Below are 22,150 nucleotides of genomic sequence, written 5' to 3' on the forward strand. Positions count from 1 at the left end.
CAGATGGAACATAATAAAGTGTGAATGGGAGTGTTTTGTTCACCCTGTCAACAAAGAAATGGGCACCACGTCATATTCAGACGTGTGTTGTTCACCCTGTCAACAAAGACATGGCTGCTATAGTGGGCATGCATGTGATCTGATGACCGGAGAATGACTGACAGAGAAGAAGCCAACTAAATATAGCACGATGCATTTCTTTGGTCAGCGTCGATCGGGTCCAGCGTTAGCGTGTCTGCTGTCTCCTCTTCATCAATAATGTTATCTATCCTCCTTTTCAGCGGTATGTTTTCCTTCTTAGTTTATGTGTTTATATATACACCAATTGCTTGTCGATGCAAAGATCGATCATGTGGATCATGCTATCGCTTTTCAATCTAGTTATTGTTGCTAAATGGAGTTTCTTTTTAACATTACAACATTACTGTTGGCAACGTGGTCACCTCCCTAAAGAATCGCTCCACGATCCTACTTCCTGGGATCACACCGATCGGTTAGGCTAGTTAGTTAGCTGCACACGTTGTACTTGTGTACATGTATATATACCCAAACAGGAGATCAATACAATTGTGTTGACACTCCAATCCTCCTTCATGGTATCAGACGGGGAATCCAACGAGTTTGTTAACCCATTCTCGTCGCCTTCCTTGCCTCCTTCCGCTGCCATGGATGTCAGCTCCGTCTCCGCTCTTGCCTCTGGTTCTTCCACCTCCTCCACGGCGCAGTCCTCTGATGCTCTCGGCGATCTCCTCCGCCGTGCCAACATGGGACCGACGCCTTGTCCTCCTAACCCCACTGTCTCTCTCGCTCAGATCCAGACTGTGAATATTCGTGCCCATGTTCATATCATCCTCGATCTTGAGAACACCTCCTACTCCCAATGGCGACGCCTCTTCAACACGGCTTTCGGCAAGTTCGGCCTTCGGGACCATGTCAGCAGCACCGCACGCCCGCTTCTCTGATCCTGAGTGGGCTATGATCGACGAGTGCATCATCAACTGGCTCTACACCACCATCTCCACCGACCTCCTCGACATCGTCATGGAGAAGGACGGCACCGCCCTCGCCGTCTGGATGGCGATCAAGGAGCTGTTCCACGACAACCGCCTCACCCCCACCGTCCACCTCGAATCGGAGTTCCGTTCCCTCATGCAGGGTGACCCCTCCGTGACTGAATACTGCTCCCAACTGAAGGTGTTGGCCGGGAAGCTCGCCGATGTTGGGCATCCTATTCGCGAGGACAATCAAGTGGTGAATCTGCTCCGCGGCCTCAACCCCAAACTTTGCCACATGATCTCCTCCATCAACGGGCAGGATCCTCTCCCCTCCTTCCGCAATGTGAGCTCCCAGCTTCTTCTTGAGGAGAAAAACCTCAAGCATCAAGAGAAAGCAGCTTGGCGCCAGTGCTCAGGCCTTCTATGCCGGGCGCACCACGGTACCGCCCTCCGCTCCGAGCGTCCCTGCCGGTGCAACCACCAACAAGAAGAGGAAGAAAGGCAGGTCTACTCCCACCGACGGCTCATCGTCGACTCCTGCCTCCTCCACCGTCACCGGCGGTGCCAGCAGCAACGGCGCCACGTTCGCTCGTCCTCCGTCTCCATATGTGGCGCAGTGGCAGGCCGGGTTCAACCCGTGGACCGGCATGGTGCAGGCGTGGCCCATGTCGTTCCGCATCCCAGCCTCTGGCGTTCTTGGGCCCCGGCCTGGTGTACCGCAACCATAGGCGTTCGCAGCCCAACTGCCATCCTCTGCCGGCGCCACCTCGCTTCCTCAGGCTCCTTCGCCAGCGTGGGATCACAGCGCCCTCCTCGCGGCGCTGAACAACATCGCCTCCAACCCTGCCGGCAGCACCTCCGACTGGTATTTCGACACTGGTGCGTCGTCCCACATGTCCTCCACTCCTGCCAACCTTCACTCTATCTCCTCCTCTATTCCCTCCTCTATTCTTGTTGGCAACGGAGCATCGTTGCCCATCACCCACACAGGCACCTCTTCCATTCCTACCTCTCACAATGCTTTAAACATGAATAATGTTCTTCTTTCCCCTGATTTAATTAAGAACCTCGTCTCCGTTCGTGCTCTTACCCATGATAATGCCGTTACCATTGAGTTTGACTCCTCTGACTTTTCCATCAAGGATCTTCACACCAAGGAGGTGATTCTGCGATGTGAAAGCAATGGTGATCTCTGCCCTCTGCGTCCGTCACCACAGCTGCTCACTGCTTCATCTCCTATTGATTTATGGCATCAACGTTTAGGGCACCCAGGCCATCATGTTCTCCCCTCCATGCTTGCATCATTTGATTTCAGTTGTAATAAGTCTACTGCCCACGTTTGCACTGCTTGTCAACTTGGAAAGCACACTCATTTGTCCTTTACCTCTTCTGTTTCAGTTACCTATTTTCCCTTTCAACTTTTGCATGCTGATGTATGGACATCTCCAATAGCAAGTGTCTCTGGATTTCAGTTTTATCTTGTTATTTTAGATGACTATTCCCATTATGTGTGGATGTTTCCCTTGCGGCGCAAATCCGATGTCACACCCACCCTGCTTTCATTCCACTCGTATGTCTGCACCCAATTTCAGCGACCCATAGTTGCCCTTCAGACCGACAATGGACGGGAGTTCGACAACCATGCCTTGCGCACTTTCTTGGCTTCGCACGGTGTCTCCCTCCGGTTCTCATGTCCCTACACGTCTTAGCAAAATGGCAAAGCCGTGCGCATCCTCCGCACCCTAAATGATGGTGTGCGCACACTGCTTTTTCATTCTGCTGTACCTGCTGTGTTTTGGGCTGAAGCTCTTGCCACTATGACGTACCTCCTTAACTGCAGGCCATGCACCAGCACGGGCACGACAACACCACATCAACTCCTCCTTGGCGCACCCCTGACTACCCGTTACTTCATGTTTTCGGGTGTGCCAGCTACCCCAATCTCACTGCCACCACTCCCAACAAGCTCTCTCCTTGCACAACTCGGTGCCATCTTCTTTGGCTACTCGCCCGATCACCGTGGCTATTGCTGCTATGATCCTGCGACACGCCGGGTGCTCACCTCCCGTCACATTGTGTTTGACGAGCTCTCCTTCCCATATCGTGCCGCTGTTACACCGCCGCCACAGTCGCCGCCGGATAACACGCATGATCCGGCTTCTGTCGTGGTTGCTAACCCCCTGCAAGTTCGCACGCCCGGTCGCTTTGCTGCTTGCCCGCCATCACGGTCACCACGGCATCATCACCCTCCGGTCTGTACACCGGACGTCTCGCCGTCAGGCTCGCAGGTGCTAGCCTTGTCGTCCACGACGCCCGCGCTCACCCCCGCAGCTTGTACGCCGACGCCTCTCGATTTGTCCTCCACCTTGGCCAACACACCGGGGCCGTCACCGACAGCCTCGCCCTCGTGCTCGCCCGTGCCGGCCTCCACGACATCGCCTGTGCCGTTGTCGTCCACTACTCCAGCATGGGACACGACTCCAGTGTACGATCGCACACCCATGTAGGATCCCGCCCTCGACTCCGGCACACCCACATCGTCGACATCAACGGACGCGGATCGACCATGCCACCACATGGTGACACGCGGGCACACTGGCATCGTCAAGCCAAACCCGCACTACGCGTGCTCCGCCACGATGTCCATGGTCTCCCCGATCCCGGCGCCTGCGCACGTAGCTCTTCGTGATCCGAACTGGAAGGCAGCAATGGAGGCTGAATATGCAGCTCTCATCGCCAACCGCACATGGGAGCTTGTACCGCGACCGCCGGGGGCCAACGTCGTCACCGGCAAATGGGTGTTCCGTGTCAAGTACAAGCCTGATGCCTCTCTTGATCGCTACAAGGCGCGATGGGTCGTTCGTGGATTCTCTCAACGTCCAGGAGTCGACTTCGGCGAAACGTTCTCGCCGGTAGTGAAACCGGCCACGATTCGCACGATGCTCTCGCTCGTTGCGTCTCGAGGTTGGCAAGCTCGGCAGCTGGACATCTCCAATGCTTTTCTCCACGGCAACCTCTCCGAGTGCGTCTACTGTCAATAGTCAGTGGGTGTCGTTGATCCATGCCATCCTGATGTTGTGTGTCTCCTATCCAAGAGCCTCTACGGGCTAAAACAGGCGCTGCGCGCATGGTACGAGCGCTTTGTCGGGTTCATTGCCACGATCGGGTTCACGCCGACACGATCCAACACCTCCCTCTTCGTTCTTCGTCGGGGACAAGCGATGGCAATTCTCCTACTGTATGTCGATGACATGATCATCACGGCTTCCTCCTCGGCTATTCTTCAGCACATCATCACTGAGCTCCAGGCCGAGTTTGCTGTCAAGGACATGGGAGACCTTCACTTCTTTCTTGGCGTCGAGGTCACCCGGTCTGTACACGGCTTCCACCTGTCTCAAGCTCAGTATGCTGAAGACCTGCTTGATCGTGCTGGCATGTCCAATTGCCGACCGATCTCCACGCCGATCGACGTCAAGCCGAAGCTGCTAGCAGCCAGTGGCGCACCGGTGCCTGATCAATCGGAGTACAGACAGCTTGCGGGAGCACTGCAATGGCTCACTCTCACGCGGCCGGACATTGCACACGCTGTGCAGCAAATCTGCTTGCATATGCATGATCCGCATGAAGGTCATCTAGCTCTCATCAAGCGAGTTCTTCGCTACATCCAAGGCACCACTGACCACGGCCTGCATCTCCCAGCGTCAAGGTCCCTGGACATCGTCGCCAACTCCGACGCTGGGCGGGATGCCCGGACACACGGCGATCTACGTCGGGCTACTGCATTTACCTTGGCGATGCACTTGTCTCCTGGTCCTCCAAACGCCAGCCTACGGTCTCGCGTTCCAGCGCCGAAGCGGAGTACAGGGCCATTGCAAATGCAGTCTCCAAATCCTGCTGGCTTCGACAACTCTTGGGCGAGCTGTCCGTTGCGGTTGAGAAGGCCACCGTGGTGTATTGCGATAACATCTCCTCCGTGTACATGGCATCCAATCCAGTTCACCATCGCCGCACAAAACATATCGAGTTGGATATTCATTTTGTGCGCGAGAAAGTGGCCGTCGGCGACATTCGTGTTCTACATGTTCCTACAGGCCAACAATTTGCAGACATCATGACGAAAGGGCTACCTACATCGGTGTTCAAGGAGTTCTGTTCCAGTCTCGGCATCTCAAGACCTGATGCTACGACTGCCGGGGGGTTTTGGCGACGTGGTCACCTCCCTAAAGAATCGCTCCACGATCCTACTTTCTGGGATCACACCGATTGGTTAGGCTAGTTAGTTAGCTGCACACGTTATGCTTGTGTATATGTATATATACCCAAACAGGAGATCAATACAATTGCGTTGACTCTCCAATCCTTCTTCAATTACAACAACTACATTTGGCGGAGCAGGTGTGGCTAGTTGGGAGCTGATAGTGATCGAGCAAAGGTTAGGGGAGCAGGTTTCGTCATTTGGCGGGCGGTGACCGGAGCGGATTTTTGCTGCTAGGCTTACAAATAAACACCTAATTAAGGTGGACATTAAATCTTCTCATAACTTATTAACATTACTTTTTCCTCATCCTCAACTAAATGTACTCAATATCGCTGTTTTTGGGGAGAATCAAACAACGAATAATACTTCCTCGTACGAATTATAATGTAGTAGTATTTTTTTAGATTAATTATAATGTAGTAATAAAACAAACAAATCCTCAACGGGCCGTCTTTGGAAAATCAACTACTCTTGTGCCTGTGCCAGCTGCTTGAAGTTGATGGGCTTGGTGAACTGGGCCGGGCCGTCGTAGTAGGCCTGCGCGCTGAGCATGGCGGCCCGCTGGGAAGGGTGCACCCGGTCCCAGAAGAGGAAGCGGTCGCGGTCGGCGCACAGCGTGGCGCCGGGCAGGCAGTCCGCCTCCGCGCCGAGCCGCCCGCCGCCGCAGCAGGCGCTGTCGGCGTTGACGAACCCCGCCGCGAGCTGGTCGGTGCGGGCGGCGAGGCCGAAGGAGTCGGCGAGGGAGTAGGCCATGCCCGGCAGCTTGGCGGCGAGCCCGGCGAGGAGGGACTCGAGCGCGGCGTCGAAGCCGGCGGCGAGCTGGTTCATGCCGTCCGCGCACCCGCCCGTCGCGTTGAGCACGCGCACGCGCGGCACGCAGCCGACAGGGCCCACGTTGATGATGCCCAACTTCCTGGCGCCAAGCTCGTACAGCTCCTGCACGATCGATCTCGTTACTTATTATTATTTCAGTGATCATCTATCAGTCTATACGGCGGAGCAGTTGACCTTGCAGCATATATACGTACTGTGATGGCGGCCGAGTAGTTGGAGATGAGGCTGCCGTAGAGGACGGCGATGTCGCTCTGCGTCGCCGATCTGTTCTGCTTGGCCAGCTCCGTCGTGAAGACGAACAAGTCGTTGCTGCCGACGCCGAGGAGGAAGAAGGACCTGGTGAGCAGGCTGGTCACTGCTCCGGGGCCCACCGTGGCATCCATCTCGGCCTTGGTCGACTGGAAAAGCCGCACCTGCTGCGACAGCGGGATGTTGCCTCCAGCGTTCTGCATATACATGTACAGAAGCAGTAGTGGTTAGTGTTACTAGTAAACAAAAAAAAAAGCAGTGAAGAACACATACAGTTTCAGAAATCATCATCAGGTGATCAGATAAGAGTTGGTGACTAGCTCCTTACAGTGGAGTCCAGGATCCCAGATCCTGCCGATGCATAGCTTACTCCTCTTGTGATTGCGCTCGGAATCAGCTTATCGTGTGCTTTGAGCACAAAGTAAGCCAGAGGACTCTTGTTAAATCCTAGAGTCTTTGCTGCACAATCAGCACCACTAATTAAGATCTTATTTGGACCAAGTGCTAATGGGTGAAAACGTTACATTTTAGCACTAGTGCATCCAAACAGCAGTTTGGAGTGCTAATAGGGTGGGCGGCTAATATAAAATTTAGCCAAGTCTCAGAAACTTTAGTAAAAATTTTAGTAAAACGTACGTGTACTGTTAATAATAGTTGCTAAAATTTAGCACTTAACTTTAGCTTCTTCTTGCATGCACAAGAACATAATAATCTTGACATATTGTATATATATATAATTAATGGGACAACATGCGTACCGACGAAGTCGGCGGTGTTGTAGCCGTTGCTGAACCTTCCGGTGGGCTTGCCGGAGCCAGGCAAATCGATGCCGTAGTAGGGCTTGTTGGCCCTGGGGACACCTTCCCCAGGCAGGTAGTTGTTGTTGCCGACGTCCAGCGTCGAGTCCCCGAACACGTACATCGCCGGCACCTGCCGGAGCCGCATCATCTTCTTGCTCGGCTCTACGCCGGCGACGGCGACGCCGAGCACGATGCTAACAACAAGAGCCTGCTTCACGGCAAGCTCGTACCCCATGCCCATGGTCGATAGATCGATCTATCCCTACAGCTATCGCTAGCGCACACACACACACGGCTGCCTAGCTTGTATGCAATCCACAGCTAGCTACAGTCTAGCTGCCTTGATATATAGTTGAGAGTAGTTAGGTTGAGCTTCAGATGTGAGCAGCAGGGCCGGCCGGGCGCAGCTATTTATTATAAGCTCTCAATAAAAAGGTTTCAATCTAAACGATGACGCGCTAGGAACCTTCTGAAGATCCAAAAGTGAATGGGAACGAATGAGCACGTTGAATGCCAGCTCTTTTACCCTAATCCCTTCGTCCCTAAATAACTGTCGCTTTCACTTCTCGAGAAAAAACTTTGATTAATTTTATATAAAAATATATTAACATTTATGATACATAATTAATATCATTAGATAGATCTTTTAATCTAGTTTTTTAACAAATTTATTTGGAGATACAAATGTTACATGTTTTTTCTACAAATCGAGTCAAATTTGTGACACGCACACCGACGACAACAGTTAAAAAGGGCAGAGGGTGTAGTAGTCAACAGATAAATAGCTAGGCGAAATGAAATGGTAGTAGGTGGGCATGCCATGTGTTCTGGCTGACACGTTGTAATATAACAAACCATGAGATGGAGACCATGCAATTTGTATTGTTTGGTCAGCATCATGTTGATGAATGGATCCGTTAACGTGCCTGCTGTCCCCTTGTGTCAACTGTACTTTACAGCAGGAGCTTTTCCTTACTTTATATGTATTATATGCACATCACATTGTTGTAAGCTCACTTTAATAATTGAGATCGGCTCCTTCTCAAGAAAAAAATTGAGATCAGCTAGCTAATGATAATGTGCATAATTACACACGGACAATGTAGTAGGTGTGCATATTGCATGGTTTCTAAATATTTTTTTGAATAAATTAATATAAATGGGCCTTTTCAGTTTCGTCCTGTGATAAATTAAGCATGCATGATAGCAATGCAGATGAGGAACTGGATCAGGTTATGAACTAGTTTTTAGATAATGGGTGTCCGTCTAACCGATACCCATTTTATAATGGCATTCACATTCTCTGTTTTTTTTTCCTTTTGTCAAGTTTCCACTTAACATACTGTCGGTGTTTACCGCCAAGCCTGCTCAGGGATACCCTTAGCAGTAGGGTTTGTAGGTAGGGATCGACGGCTCTAGAACTCGATGGTACAAGGAACACAAAGATTTAGACAGGTTCGGGCCGCGAGTTTGCGTAATACCCTACGTCCTGTGTGATTTGTATTGTCTTAGGTGTTGATGATTATTGTTTGGAGGAGGTCCCTGCCCGCCCTTATATATCCGGGGGATATGGTTACATGGAAAGTCCTAGCCGAGTTCAATTGGAATCCTACTACAACACAATCGGGTAGTTTCCTTTGTACTGCAGCTAGTCCTACGCCTATTTGAGTAGTTATAAAAGAGGTAAGGTACATCTATGAGCTATCCCTTACTCTAGAACATTCTATGTCTATAACCAGTCCCGCAGTCCCGGGTCTGACACATACTGGGCCGGCACTTTGTTGTTTTCTTTTTCTTCTAATTAATTTTTGCAGCAAATAAACTTTTGCCGTCTCTTTGAAAAAAATACATATATCTGCTTTTGTTTTAGCGGTGAGATCACCCTCCTCCGATCCGTTTCTCTTCTTGCGAACCAATTAATCGAGCGACAATTTTGGAAATAATAGATTGGAGGTTTCTCCATCCATTTTATAATTAAAGCATAGTATGACATGACACGGTCTCCTAAATAACACTTTGACTATTTGTTTATCATATACTGTACTTATGGTCACAAATGGTAAGTTATATTTGATTATAAATTTAATAATATAAATTTATATTATAAAAAATAAGAGTTAATTATTGGTCAAAGATTATAAAGTTTGAATCTTGATATGCGTATGTGCCTTATAAATGTAGATGGAGGGAGTATTGCTAAAAATATGTGCGTTGGTGTTCTGACGAACGTAACATGCGAGAATGATCTGACCAGCTTAGCCTCCAGCTGCAATCCTGAATGAATGAAGACCAGCGAGTTGGAAAGCAAACGTTTCAGACAGCGCTCAAGCTTGATCTGCTTGCAGTTTTATTTTCTTAATTATTACTCCCTCCGTCCTAAAATATAAGTCATCCTGAGAGTGTTTTACTGTGTCCAAATTCATAGAATGTTCAATAAATCTGGACATATAGTTTGTCTAGATTCAGAAAATGTTCAATAAATCTGGTAAATACCAGAATGACTTACATTTCAGGACAGATGGAGTAGACAAGAATTACTACTAGACTAGACAACAAGTCATGCATGTATTAACTGGACTGGGCCAGTTGCATGAAGTTGATTGGTGTGGTGTACTGGGCCGGCCCGTCGTAGAATGCCTGGGCCGTGAGAAGAGAGGCCCGCTGGGAAGGGTGGTAGCGGTCCCAGAAGACATGCTGGTCGCGGCTGGAGCAGACCGTCGAGTTGGGCAGGCAGTCCCCCTCGGCGAGCAGCCGCCCGCTGCCGCAGCACGCGCCGGCGATGTCGGTGTACCCCGACGCCTGCGGGTCCGCGAAGGTGTCTCGCGTGAGGGAGAAGGAGTCGGCGAGGGAGTAGACGAGGCCCGGCAGCCGGGGGGCGAGGCCGGCGAGCAGCGACCGGAGCGCGTCGTTGAAGCCGGCGGCGAGCTGGTTCAGGCCGTCGACGCACGCGCCCGCCGGGTCCAGTGCCCGCAGCGCCGGCACGCACCCGAGTAGGCCCAGGTTGGTGATGGCGAACTTCCTCGCGCCCATCGCGTGCAGATCCTGATCAATCAGAAGCAAGTAAGCTAGCTAGCGCCGGCCCTGCAAAAAAAAGCAAGCTAGCGATAGATAGATGATTGGGTACGTACCGTGATGGTGGCCGAGTAGTTGGAGAGGAGGTCGGCGAGGAGCGCGGCGGCGTCGCTCTGGCGTTCCGCAGGCGTCCTGTTCCGCGACTGCTGCGCGGCCGCGAACACGAACAGGTCGTTGCTGCCGACGCCGAGGAGGAAGATGGACTTGAGGAGCAGGGCGTCCACCGCGCCGGAGCCCACCGCGGCGACCATCTTGGCCCTGGTGGCGTTGAAGTACTCCACTAGCCTGGACAACGGGGCGCACTTGCCGGCGTTCTGCTAGCAGTCAGTCTCTAACTCACGCGTGGTTTGATCCAAAAGACTATCGATCAAACACTTACGGTGGAGTCGAGGATGCCAGCGCTTGCGGAGGCGTAGCTGACGCCGCCGGCGGTGAGGGCCACAAGGCTGGAGGTCGTCGGTGGCAGCGACAGATGAGGAGGGGGGCTGACCACGAATCCCATGCTCTTTGCTGCACAACATGTATATATATAATTATTAATTAAAGACTCGTATATATAGATCATCTACTACTATATATCATGTATATGTATATATACGGCTACGCACGTACCGAGGTAGTCAGCTGTGTTGTAGCCATTGCTGAACCTCCCGGTGGGAATCATGCCGGGGAAGTCGATGCCGTAGTAGGGTCTGTTTGCCCTGGGGACGTCCTCCCCCGGCAGGTAGTTGTTGTTCCCGACGTCCAGGATCGAATCCCCGAACACGTACAGCGCCGGTGGGCGGCGGTGGACGCCGGCGACGACTAGCACTTGCACGGATATCGCAACTAGGCACAGCACTAGACCCTCCATGGCCGACGACTTGCTGCCCATGGTAGTATGATGGAGAGCACTGCACGTACAGCCTGAAGCAGCTTTCTGAAGGATCGAGCAGGTGGCAACATGGGGAACGGGAGACGACTGGCTATATATAAGCGGCCACCGATCGAGCGAGGGTTTCGATGGCATTTGCCAGACACACTAAAAAATGTGACATTTGCCACGACACACTAAAAAAATGTGTCTTTGCCCAAACACAGTAAATTTTCATGGCAATTGAGTCTAGCACACTATAACACATATTATAATATATCTTCATCACAGATGTATAAATATATTCATAAAAGACAAGTATACTCCTGCCCATACAAATAGCATGTCCAGCCATATTTGGTGACAATACAGACTCTAGTGACTTGGTATGTGATCTTCGCCATCTTTTCTTATAACACGCAATTGCATTGACAATCTCCTTATACCCCAATACATGTCAATTGTATGAAGTGTGCGATTTAGTTTCCAAAATCGAGCCTACAGTTAGCCTAACCCTAGAGAAAGTAGTAGGAATCTTACCTGTCTGGAACCCATGACAGGTCGACGTACTTCTCTGGGAAAATATCGCTGAAGAATCTTGGAGGAGGTTCCTCCAACTCCTGAGGAGGCGCCACCGGCCTGGCCTGAGAGGGCGCTGTGGGCCTGCGCTGAGCGGGCGCCAACCCAAGCGGGTGCGCCCGCCCTCCCCGAGCCGGCCTAGGGCGCAGGACGCTGGGATGAGCGGCGCCGGGAGAAGCTCCGTGTGCACGGAGGAGCGTGCAGGGAGGAGCGCCGGCCAGGGAGCGGCGTGCCCAGGGAGCAGCTCGCAGGGAGGAGCGGCCCGGTCTTGAAGGGGAGAAGGCAGCGCGGGGAAGAATGGAATAGGTAGGGGTAGTTTCGTCTTTTTGCGTATCTTTCTATAAAAAACGATTATATTAATAGGTGTAGTGTGTTAGACTCAATTGCCATGAAAGTTTAGTGTGTATGGGCAAAGACATATTTTTTTGACGTGTTGTGACAAATGCCATCTTTTTTGAGTGTGCTCGAGCTAATTTTGCCATCTTTATATATGGTGCTGTAGCCTACATTCAGCTCTTCGATGGGGACGAAGTGCAGCATGTTTGCGAATAGCGCTAGAATGCATTGCTTGGACGCATGAATAACCAACTACTAGTCTCATCGTATTTCATGTTCGCGTGCGGTACGTGGCGGCTGCTATCTCGATCCTGTACGTACGTGTTCAACTCGTCATCAGCTGCCGCTATATTTTGTGGATCATGCAGTGCATTGAATTGTTTATTTATATACGGATCACCACGTACATTCTCCGAAAGTCAGTGGAAATAAAATTTATAGGAGTTGATTCAATCTAGCGCCAGCGAAGAGCTGACGCCATTAATTTCCAAAAACTCACCTCCGATTTTGCATGTCATCATGCATGAATGGTAGTGCTCCCATCAACTCACCCAAAATAAAGCATAATAAGCTGTTTAAGGATACTTTTTAAATTCATATCCACATACTCGCTCCAGTCACCTTTATAAGGCGTGCATGTATATCAAGATTCGCAAAACTAATTCTGCGGTTGACCACTCAGAATGTATCCTCCGGTTCGCCTCCTTTACGTCCGCGATGTCCTTATCTAATTTTCTTTCTTTCTCTTTCGTGTAGTCGTGTGGCGTGTGCCTCTCTCATCCAAGCCCAAGCACCGGTACATGGCGGAGATCGTGAGACCTGTAGCCCCACGAGCCCAGCAAGGCAGCAACGCAGCGTGAGGGGAGCCCCGGCGGCCGTGCAGTCACTGTTCCTCGATGGAGCCCCGCTGTGTACCTTTTTTTTTCTGGATTCTAATTTCTTTTTTTATTGATTTTTTTCTCATTATTTTTTTTCAAAATTTATGTTCACAATATTTTTTTCCAAAAAATTTATTTCTTAAAATTTTGGTCTCCAAATTTTTTCCACACCGTCTGGAATATTTGTTTTGCAAAATTTTTTGATTCAAAATTTTGTATGTATAAATTTGTCCCTATTCTTTGTACAATAATTCTGTACATAAAATTTGTTATCTATGATTGTAAAAATTTGTTTTATAACTTTTGTTATATAATTTTGCAACTAAAAAATTTTGTATATATTTTGTTTAGGTGAGGACCGGTGGAAGGGTAGGTGTGGGGCCGTGGAATGCGCGCCCGCGTAGCATAAAGGCAGTAAAAGAAAATCACATGACCATGTGAAGGACCGGGGTTTGCTGTTTGTCTGAAATCGACCGGACGGAGGCCTCTGACCGGTCGAACATAAATTAGACAGCCCCATCAAATATTCAAACTCTACAATCTTTGACTAATAATTTAACCAACAATTTTTAATAACTATCATAGAACAAACTTGTTATAGCTAGATTTGTAATCGAATGTACTGTCCAATAATTTTAAGATTATAATCATAAAAATTATAGTATAAAATAAATAAATGGTCAAACTATAATTTGTGAGATCGTGCCATATCAAAATACGCCTTATAAACTGGATCGGAGGGAGTATATTATTACATTGGTCAACTATAAATAGTTTAATCACTAAACAAACTATAGAATAATTTTGTTTAATCACAAGCCAACCGATCCACGCAAGGGTGATCTTTGGATTCAAGCTGGTGCCAAGAAGCTCGCGGACATTGGTCGGCCTTGCAGCGCGCAGTCATTAAGGGTCCTCTCTAGTTAGGCTTCCTTCCCCGTGTTATTGGGTTGTAATCTAGTGCGTATAGTTTGCTAATCAGTTTTAAGGTCGAGGTGTGCGTGCGCTCCCTTAAGGCCATATAATGATACGCAACTCTCCTGCGTATTCTAAAAAAAAAAAAGAGTTTAGTTTAATTCAATCACAATGGGGAAGAAAACCTACTTTTGCTGGAGTACAATTGTTGGCTGGGTTCTTCCAACCGGCCTGGCCGTCTAGTATTATTGGGACATCTATACCATCTATTATCTTATTATTTGGACAACAAATGGAGCGTCCACGTTCGCTCTCAAAGCCTAGAAATTCCCACGTTAATCGGAGAAAACTAGAAAAATAAAATTACCCACCACAGTCATTATAATAAAATTAGCCTAAAATGGCCGAATGGTTTGTCTCTTTACATCTTAATTTGCAGCTTATTCCTTCTTTTCACAGGTCTGTGAATTTGTTTCAACTCAACCTCATTGTCAATTACAGGTTTTTATCCCATTTAATGTGTGGGGGTGCCATTGGTGCTTATTGGTGGTTAATAACATCAAAAAAGAGATCCAGATTCTCAACTCCTTAGCTGGTGTACCACACTTCCGCGATGAGAAGAAGGAAATAACTATGGTAACAAGCTGATGCCAGTACAATAACCTATTTGTATCACCTCCAGCAACATTATTACTCACCCAATTATATTAATTACTGAATGTGAAAAAGGTGAAGAACATACAAGCATGTATTGAGGCAGCAGTTGAAGCTGGTTTCCTAACACCTACATAATCTGTCGACCTTACTGCATGGGAAAGAGTGCCATACACTAACATACCCCAACAAAATGATAGGTACGCCTAATGATACAGACAATACTATCTATCACACACCTCATGCATGATACATCAATTGTGATATGCAGCAAGTCTTGTGGTATCTATGTTATCAAATATATGTTGGAATGGAACGGAAATCAAATGCGTAACAATTTCACACAGGTGCATGCATTGCTCCAGTTTATATCCATTTCTAACTTCATTAGTACATATACAACCTTTTTAACAAATGACATGCCCTTTACTGATAGGATCAAATGGACATTTTCCGAAGAAAGATATGTTGCAGGCTGTTGCGTTCAGAAAACAACAAATGTCGAAAAGCATCTTACAAGGAGCCTCTCACAGTTTGTGCAATTGCCTGCCTACCTAAGATTTCTTTCATTAGATTAATATTTCACGCAAACATGTTTGATGGCTTTTGTTTCAATTCTCTTCAGAAAGAACTTTACTTGGCTGCAAATCCAAAAGTTAGTGGATCAGATGGTGAAGTCTGCATACTCGGCACAAGAACTGGTAACATAAACCACAAGACCGGGAAAAAGTCAGATAATAAGACCAACAACCCAAATGATCAAGCAAAACCGTCAAAAGGCCAGAAGAAACGGGGCCGACCAAAGAAAGATGGGCCCGGTACCAAGGATACCACAAAAAATGGAACCAACATAAGTGAGATGTCAACTGTTGCAGGTGATCCTGGTGCTAACAAAAGAATCTCCAATCCAAGCCAGTACAGGAAGAGTCCTTACAGCAAATCCTAGAGTGTCATCACTACTTCAGTTCTACCAGCATCTTTTACCATGGAGTTCAGGCTTGTGCTTCCATTGGCTACGAGCATCATGTGCTTTAGTTTAAACTTGTATAGAGATAAAGTCATATTATTGATTACATTGTTACTTTTAGTGGGACTATAATTTTTCATCCTTCAATAGCTCATTTTTTTCCAACACGAATGTGTAATATCTTTTCATCTTTTCTAAAAAAAATGAGTTATTACCATCTTAGCACATTGTTATCGAGACTGGTGGATAAACACCAAAGGTGTATTTCAAGTGTAAGAGGTACTGCGATCAGTCATATTAATCTAGTGATTTTTCAAACCTTTATAGCTTTGGCATTATTTTTGCTAGCCCAATTTTCAGGTTACCACTTTTGTGGCTAGAGTGTTTGTCAGTGGTTTTTTGCCCAAAAGATATGGATACAAGTGTAACCAGACTTCTACGAGATCTTTAATTTTACTAATTTTGACAGGTCTTATTTTAGTGTGTGTCGTGGAGAAAATTCATAGTAACATAGTCTTGCTGAATGAGCTCCTCCATTAGTGATACTACATTCTGTCACCGGTCCTAATTTTCAAACCGAATGTATACATGTTTTATTTTACTAATTATTACTAGGGGCTGATAACATGACCTGCCAGTTATATATAGTATCCGTCACATTTGTTTGCCTACATGAGCCGAAAACAGCCTCTACTTTATATTTCTGCTACATAGTCACAATCGAAACTAATACAATTGTGAACACATTTGTGGAGGATGCATCCATAGCACAAAAGAAAGCCAATGTGTTAATCATTTTCTATTCTTCCCTCTCTAGCTCTGACATGTTGGTTAAGGTCAAATGGTAGCATAAAAAAATTTAGCACATCACATTATGCCACTTGAGATGCATCGCCATTAGCTTCAATGAATACCTCAAAAATCAGTGAGACTAGATGGGCTGAAACGAACCAAGACACAGTAAATTGCAAGAGAATGCAGACTCATGCTTCACATCGGAGTTCAGATTACGAGCCAAGAGCTCAGAGTATGGATCGGATGAATTAATAAATAGCAAGAGCAGAGAGGCTTGCCAGAGGTGTCGGAGCCTCGCCGGTGTCCTTGGCGCCAACTTGAGGGATGGGAGAACATGTCGCTTCTTGCCGGGAGGGGTCTGGTATGTCTGCGGCGGCGGCGCGAGCTCGCCCAACGCTGTGCCCCCGTGCCCTATGCCAGCCCCGCGCCTCCCAGTTGTCAGTCCACACCTTCACGCTGTGCCGTTTATCCCGGTCCCGCCCCTTCCGTTCACGCTGCCATCGCCGGACCTGGCATGCAGCGACGGGGGGTGGCCTTTGGCGGTGCCGGCAGTGATAGCGATGAAGATGACGCCCGTGCTACACCGCGTAGACGGCCCTGCTTCTCGCCTGTGCCGCGCCGCCATCCCCGGAGCAGGGTCCTGCGCCGGCAAGGGCCTGGCCGGCGGCGGCGGCGGCAACAGCTACGGCGGAAGCGATGAGACTTTGATCGACTGTTCAGAGGATAAAGGAACAGAGGAATAGGAAAGTACTAAAATAGCCTTTAGATGATTTCTATAAGTGGTTCCTGGCCCACAAAATATTAGTTCCTGGCCCACATGTTTAGTTCTTCATAACTGGTTCCTCTTATTTTTAAACCATTAGATCTGGACCCATCAACGACTCATAAAAACTCCAAGCACTGTAAAATTCCTCTTTCTCTATTCCACCTTTCTCTTATGGTCAGCATCAAACCTTGCGTATTTTTCTATCTCTGCGTATAGGGCACGTTGAGTGTGGTATCTGTTGAGAGACAGGATGCTAATTGGCCTGGGAGCAATCCTGCAATGCATTTTCTGATTGCCATGTCCTCGGAGAAGTTGGGAGTTTGAGTCTTCTTCTGGACACACTTCCAGAAGTAATTGTAGAGTGGTTCTTTGTCATCGTGAAGGCATTGGAACATGTCTATGGAGGTTGTCTCAATTTTCCTGAAGCCCTAGATGTTTGGTTCAGTTTGAGTCTGAGGTCGTTCTAGCTTATTATGACTGACCTTGGTAGTAGATAGGAGTACCAGTTGGCGACTGGACCTTTGCAAGCCATGATGAAGAACTTTGCTATAATTGGGTTGTACCCGCCAGCGGATGCAATTGTGGCTTCACAGGTCATGAGGAACTGAGTTGGATCCACTGAGTCATTGTACTTGGGAAGTTGAGTGGGTTTGTAGCCTTGTAGCTATGGTATTTGTTGCACTATGTCACCGATAGTGGTGAGTTGGGGTCAAATGGTGGGTGCAGAGGTGCTTAGCGATGGTTGCTCCCTTGATGCTGACCCTCGAAGCGGTGATGGTTTTCATGGCGGAGGTTCTGGCTTTCTGTGTGCTAGGAAGCCCCAAGGGAATGAAGGTTTTGTTCTTCTTCATACTCATCATGTTAATTCTCCAGTGCTCTTCGAAGGCTCTCGAACTCAGCTTGCATTTATGCTAACTTTGTTCTTTGGCTTGGGCCAATTGCCGAGCTCGTCTTTGTTGGGCTGCCTTTTGCTCCGTTGCCTCTTGTGCGCTAATTTTGCCTTCGGCCTTTTAAAGGCTCTTGAGCTGTGCCGAGGACCGAAAATAGCTCTTTTTGTTGCACCCATGATGGTTCATCATGTCCGCTTTCATGGTGCGATTGGTTTGTTGCTGTCTCTGTAGCCTTTCTCTTGCTTGCGTATCTGAGGTTGTATTCTACCCTATCATGCTTTTCTTGTTCGGTAATGTCCTCGAGGGATTTGGTCTCGTCTCACAGATTCGGTCTCCGTGGCTGCGGGGGTTGCTGCCGGCTTTTTCTTTGCGGGTGCCATCATAAGTTGTTTAATCGATCTGTGAACCCAGTGGGCACATCTTTTGGATTCAAACATGTCACACCCCAAAATTTCAATTTTGGGATGTGAACATCTTTTCGAATATAATTATCTATCTTTTTAGTTTCTCGAGAATTTTCTAGATTTTTGTGGCAGTTATTCTCATTTTCTCTAGAGGTTCTATAATCTTTTCCGTGAGAGTCAAGTATTTCATTTGGACTCTACGTATCCCAACCTATCTCCAGGAATTTTATTCTTGGAATTCTTGGAATTTTCTAGGATATATTTTTCATGGATTAAAATATTTATCTAGACTTTTTTAGATTTATTTTAAGCTTGAGAATATATTCTGAGCGACTGAAATCATTTGTCTTTTCTTTCCGATCTGGATTCAACTTGTTTTGCCTCGTCGAGTTGCCCGTTCTCTAATCTTGCTTCACAATCGAATCACTCCTAAAACTGAGTCGTAACTCAATTTCAACATTTTCCGGTGATATTTCGCTGTTATCACCATCAGTTCTGGTGACTAGTACCGTCGCTCTAAAATACTAGTTCCCACTTGACCCTCAGTCACAGTACCTCTCTTTTTACCTTCCTCTATGCGACTCGAATTCTTATTTCTATCTGCCCAAATCAATATCAGCCTAGCCGAGCGCATTCGTCGTCCACGGCATGGTCGTGTCCATCTCCCCGATGCCGGCGTACGCGAGGGCGAGGGCGTTCTCGTGATGCCAGGCCCGGGCAGAAGTGAGCTAATCTCATCATGCTTAACAGTAGCATGCATGACACCGTACCATATAAATAGTGAGCTCGTGTCTCTTATCCAAACGGAACGGAAACAACTAGCTTCACAGGCTACATATCCAACCAACACGTACAAGTGTTTCTGGGTTCTGCTTAACGGGCCAAGCGAGTTTGCCAGAGACCTGTTTTAGCCCGGCCTAAGCCGGCCGCAGCAGCAGGTCGAGTCCGACTCTGCGTCGCCGCCGGTCATCCTTGACCCACGCACCTATCCAGCCTCATGTACCTCCGATCCCTGCGCCCCCGTGTGCTGCCACCTGATGCGCCCTCCGATCCCTAGTTCGCACGCATGCGTCCTTGCCCCTTCGCCCCTACCAGCGCCGCCGCCGGCCCTGCGTGTCTCGACCCGCGCCTCCATCTGCTCGCGCCCTCTTCCCCGTACTCACGCGCCTTCGGCACCAGGAGCCGCGAGGCCCCCTTGCACGTGCGCGTGGGTCCTCGCTGCAGCACGCGTCATCGTCCTCATCGCCCTCGCCTGCGGAATCTCGTGACCATGGCGAGCAGCACCTGCACTGGCTGCCGCCGGCCAAGTTCTGGCCATCCCGAGGACCCCTATCGCCGGCGAGCTCCATCAACGAGACCCACTTCGCCTCCACCTCTTCCCCACGCCGATCTGCATCGCCCCTCGTCGCGCGTGAAGAGGAATCGTCGTCACGGCCTGCTACTCCATCGAGACAAACAGCACCGCCGCCTTCAATTGTTTTTCCTCGGCTCTGTAAGCTGTCGCCGGATGCCGCCGCCAATCCGTTCCATGGTGACCACTGCTCGACTCGTACCTTTCTCGGTAGCATCTCGGTGAGAACCCCTGCAAACCTTGTTTAGTTTAGTAGCGTTGTTAGACTTAGTCCGTGTTTCACAATTAGATTTAAAATTAATTTGATTAATATCTATTTCGACAAGCTTTTATAATTAAAAGCTAATTAGAGTTTTACACCGGTTTTCATAATTCATGTTAATTTGATTAAATATCAACTTACATGTGTCTTTTATATAATTTGTTTAGTTCAAACCACGAACATGAAGTTTTACGCTAGCTAAATGCTCACATGCAAGTCTTTTATTTTGCTAGTTAAATAGTTAATTGGTTTGATTTATATTAAAACTCGATAAATAAAACTTGACTAAGTTTATTTCGTCTTTATAAATATAAATTAATTGAGCTAATTAGATATATTCTTTACATGTGTTTTCATAATTAAAATAAATCCAGCCTATAGTTTTCTTTATGTTATAATACAAATCTTCTGATAGTTGTTTCTTTTCAACCGTAGCTTCGTTTTTAGCATCTCTTGTGCTCTCGCAATCGTAGCTTCGAGCCCTCTCCTTTAGTGTGCCTTTTAATGCTTTCTTCTGTTTAGTGCTCTTTTCTTAGTTGAGCTTATTTTGCTTGTGTCTTGTATGTTTGCCCTGATGTTTGTTTCGAGTAGAAGAAACGCAGTTCGAGAGTTATGAAGATGAAAGATCGAGATGCAAGAACAAGAGTTGAAGACTCTGAGCAACTTCCGGATCCTGTGGAAGGCAAGTGTCCTTGATGCATACCCGCTTTACCTATACAACATGCATTTCAATTACACTGTTTATTTATTACTTGCATTAATTTTGATGGGTTCCTACTAAGGATGACTAGATTCTTTTACCCTTGCCTTGTAACCGGGTTACTTAATTAATTATGATGGTAGATGCTGCTTAGTTTGCTTAACTGGGATGGTATTAAACAACATAAACACTTATTTATGCTCTATGTTCAACTGTGATGATTTAATTACAAGACCATAAATATAATCGGAACATGGAGCGACCACCCAGGACAACAGTGCAACCACAAGGCTCTATGGCTCTGGCTTGGCCAATTAATTAGAAACCTTAGTGTGCGATATGCTTTACCTAAAAAGGGCTAGGGGGTGTCGGTAGTTGGTATATAGACCTGCTCGTTTGGGTTGTGGGCTTAGCTAAGATACGTTACCCTTAAGGGAGCTTTATACACTGCGCTGCCATGTAACCTAGCGAGCAGTCCGCACTAGGGAATCTTTATAAAGACCTCGTAGTGAATCCCTAGCCACTCACCAAAGGAAGTGTTTAAGGGCTTTGCAAACCCGGGCAACATGGGAAACACGACTTGTGGGTAAAGATGTGCCACCTCTGCAGAGTGTAAAACTAACCGGTTAGCCGTGCTCACGATCATGAGCGGCCTGGACCCTCACATGAGTAAACTATAGAAGATGGACTTAAATTATGCATTTAATTGATGTTGGAGATGCTTTACATTAACTGTGGGATGGTATACACTTATACTTACTAGTAATTAAATTGCTTAATAAAATTTGATCAACTAAAATGCTAATTGCTTAGATTTCGATGAGTTCTAGGCGCATGCAACCCCCGGTTGATTGCCTGTGAAGTGTGGAGTTGTCGTTTCCAGTTGAATCTGTGTATCTCTGATAGACCTTTTAATCCTTGTAAGTCTTTTTTACGTGACATTGTTGATCATTTTGCCATTATGACGTCACTGTATGTATGGAACTTGATTCTGGCATACATATAGTTATGCATTCGGTTTTGTTTTAAAAACCGGGTGTGACAAAACAAGCAAAGTTCAAACAGTAATGAAGAGAAGGTTTGAAGGCGTAATAGAAACATGATGTAAAAAAAATGTAAACTATAATCTCCAATAAAAAATCATCCCTATCCTCGGTTGCACGATTCCCAAAATGCCCCGCCTGCTTGGAATATCCAGAGGATATTCTGGTCTAATGGGCATTTTCAAAGCTTAGAATGTATAAATTGTCTACTCCTACCAAACCGTGTTTCTCCTGTAATGTTAGACGTAACCTCCAGCCCTTCATTCACGCCCTTCTTGTGTCTTCACCTTCGGGCAATCTTGAGGGACTTTCGGCAGTCTCGCTGTATGGATGCTCCATCGTCCTTCTGAGGCTACTAGTGACCTCCTACCTTCATGCAAAGGACTCTCTGAACGATCTCGGCACTCCTTTGGCAGACCCGAAGGTCAAAGGCGGCTTTCCACACTGCTCTTGTGAAGATCATTGGCAACCTCCAGTTTCCAATGAAGTTGAGCCTGCAACGAAGCAAAGAAAAAGAGCTTCCGAAGGACCTTTATATCCGATCAAAGG

At 47.7% G+C, this 22,150-nt stretch overlaps 3 protein-coding genes across 6 annotated transcripts; 1 reads left to right on the forward strand and 2 right to left on the reverse strand.

Annotated features, from left to right (window-relative positions):
• Positions 1-5,626: 5,626 nt before the first annotated feature.
• LOC120670475 (GDSL esterase/lipase At1g71691-like) lies at positions 5,627-7,510 on the reverse strand. Its single transcript, XM_039950570.1, has 4 exons — positions 7,095-7,510; positions 6,665-6,795; positions 6,282-6,533; positions 5,627-6,189 (listed from the first exon to the last, which is right to left on the reverse strand). Exons 1-4 carry the CDS (start codon positions 7,375-7,377, stop codon positions 5,719-5,721), a joined length of 1,137 nt encoding a protein of 378 aa, XP_039806504.1. The 5' UTR covers positions 7,378-7,510; the 3' UTR covers positions 5,627-5,718.
• A 2,013-nt stretch (positions 7,511-9,523) lies between these two features.
• Positions 9,524-11,906, reverse strand: LOC120670282 (GDSL esterase/lipase At5g55050-like). 2 transcript variants are annotated; one of them, XM_039950373.1, is made up of 5 exons: positions 11,602-11,906; positions 10,821-11,114; positions 10,588-10,718; positions 10,265-10,522; positions 9,524-10,178 (listed from the first exon to the last, which is right to left on the reverse strand). In XM_039950373.1, exons 2-5 carry the CDS (start codon positions 11,080-11,082, stop codon positions 9,705-9,707), a joined length of 1,125 nt encoding a protein of 374 aa, XP_039806307.1. In that variant the 5' UTR covers positions 11,083-11,114; positions 11,602-11,906; the 3' UTR covers positions 9,524-9,704. The 2 variants fall into 2 exon arrangements, with proteins under 2 accessions (XP_039806307.1, XP_039806306.1); XM_039950372.1 differs by lacking the exon at positions 11,602-11,906 and having other exon boundaries at positions 9,526-10,178; positions 10,821-11,590.
• Positions 11,907-14,250: 2,344 nt separating this feature from the next.
• On the forward strand, positions 14,251-15,712 carry LOC120668867. Of its 3 annotated transcripts, XR_005672604.1 has the most exons (5): positions 14,251-14,405; positions 14,499-14,623; positions 14,695-14,770; positions 14,860-14,955; positions 15,049-15,712. XR_005672604.1 is itself a non-coding variant. In XM_039948666.1 (3 exons), the coding sequence occupies exons 1-3, from the start codon at positions 14,666-14,668 to the stop codon at positions 15,367-15,369; spliced, it is 522 nt and encodes a 173-aa protein (XP_039804600.1). In that variant the 5' UTR covers positions 14,649-14,665; the 3' UTR covers positions 15,370-15,712. The 3 variants fall into 3 exon arrangements, 1 of the variants encoding a protein (XP_039804600.1); XR_005672605.1 differs by lacking the exon at positions 14,695-14,770; XM_039948666.1 differs by lacking the exons at positions 14,251-14,405; positions 14,499-14,623 and having other exon boundaries at positions 14,649-14,770.
• The last annotated feature ends 6,438 nt before the right edge of the window (positions 15,713-22,150 follow it).

This window comes from Panicum virgatum, chromosome 4N (genome assembly GCF_016808335.1).
Source record: "Panicum virgatum strain AP13 chromosome 4N, P.virgatum_v5, whole genome shotgun sequence".
NCBI classification, from domain to species: domain Eukaryota; kingdom Viridiplantae; phylum Streptophyta; class Magnoliopsida; order Poales; family Poaceae; genus Panicum; species Panicum virgatum.

Excerpts from the sequence above, each read along its gene's own strand:
- LOC120670475 (XM_039950570.1), bottom strand. The coding sequence starts at position 7,377 with ATGGGCATGGGGTACGAGCTTGCCGTGAAGCAGGCTCTTGTTGTTAGC. Across the intron at positions 6,796-7,094 it reads CAACACCGCCGACTTCGTCG|CAAAGACTCTAGGATTTAAC; the intron begins GTACGCATGTTG and ends CTGATTGTGCAG. Across the intron at positions 6,534-6,664 it reads CTGGGATCCTGGACTCCACT|AACGCTGGAGGCAACATCCC; the intron begins GTAAGGAGCTAG and ends ATGTATATGCAG.
- LOC120670282 (XM_039950372.1), bottom strand. The coding sequence starts at position 11,217 with ATGCCATCGAAACCCTCGCTCGATCGGTGGCCGCTTATATATAGCCAG. Across the intron at positions 10,719-10,820 it reads CAACACAGCTGACTACCTCG|CAAAGAGCATGGGATTCGTG; the intron begins GTACGTGCGTAG and ends CATGTTGTGCAG. Across the intron at positions 10,179-10,264 it reads ACTACTCGGCCACCATCACG|GATCTGCACGCGATGGGCGC; the intron begins GTACGTACCCAA and ends CTGATTGATCAG.
- LOC120668867 (XM_039948666.1), top strand. The coding sequence starts at position 14,666 with ATGCATGATACATCAATTGTGATATGCAGCAAGTCTTGTGGTATCTAT. Across the intron at positions 14,771-14,859 it reads TGCGTAACAATTTCACACAG|GATCAAATGGACATTTTCCG; the intron begins GTGCATGCATTG and ends CTTTACTGATAG. Across the intron at positions 14,956-15,048 it reads CTTACAAGGAGCCTCTCACA|AAAGAACTTTACTTGGCTGC; the intron begins GTTTGTGCAATT and ends AATTCTCTTCAG.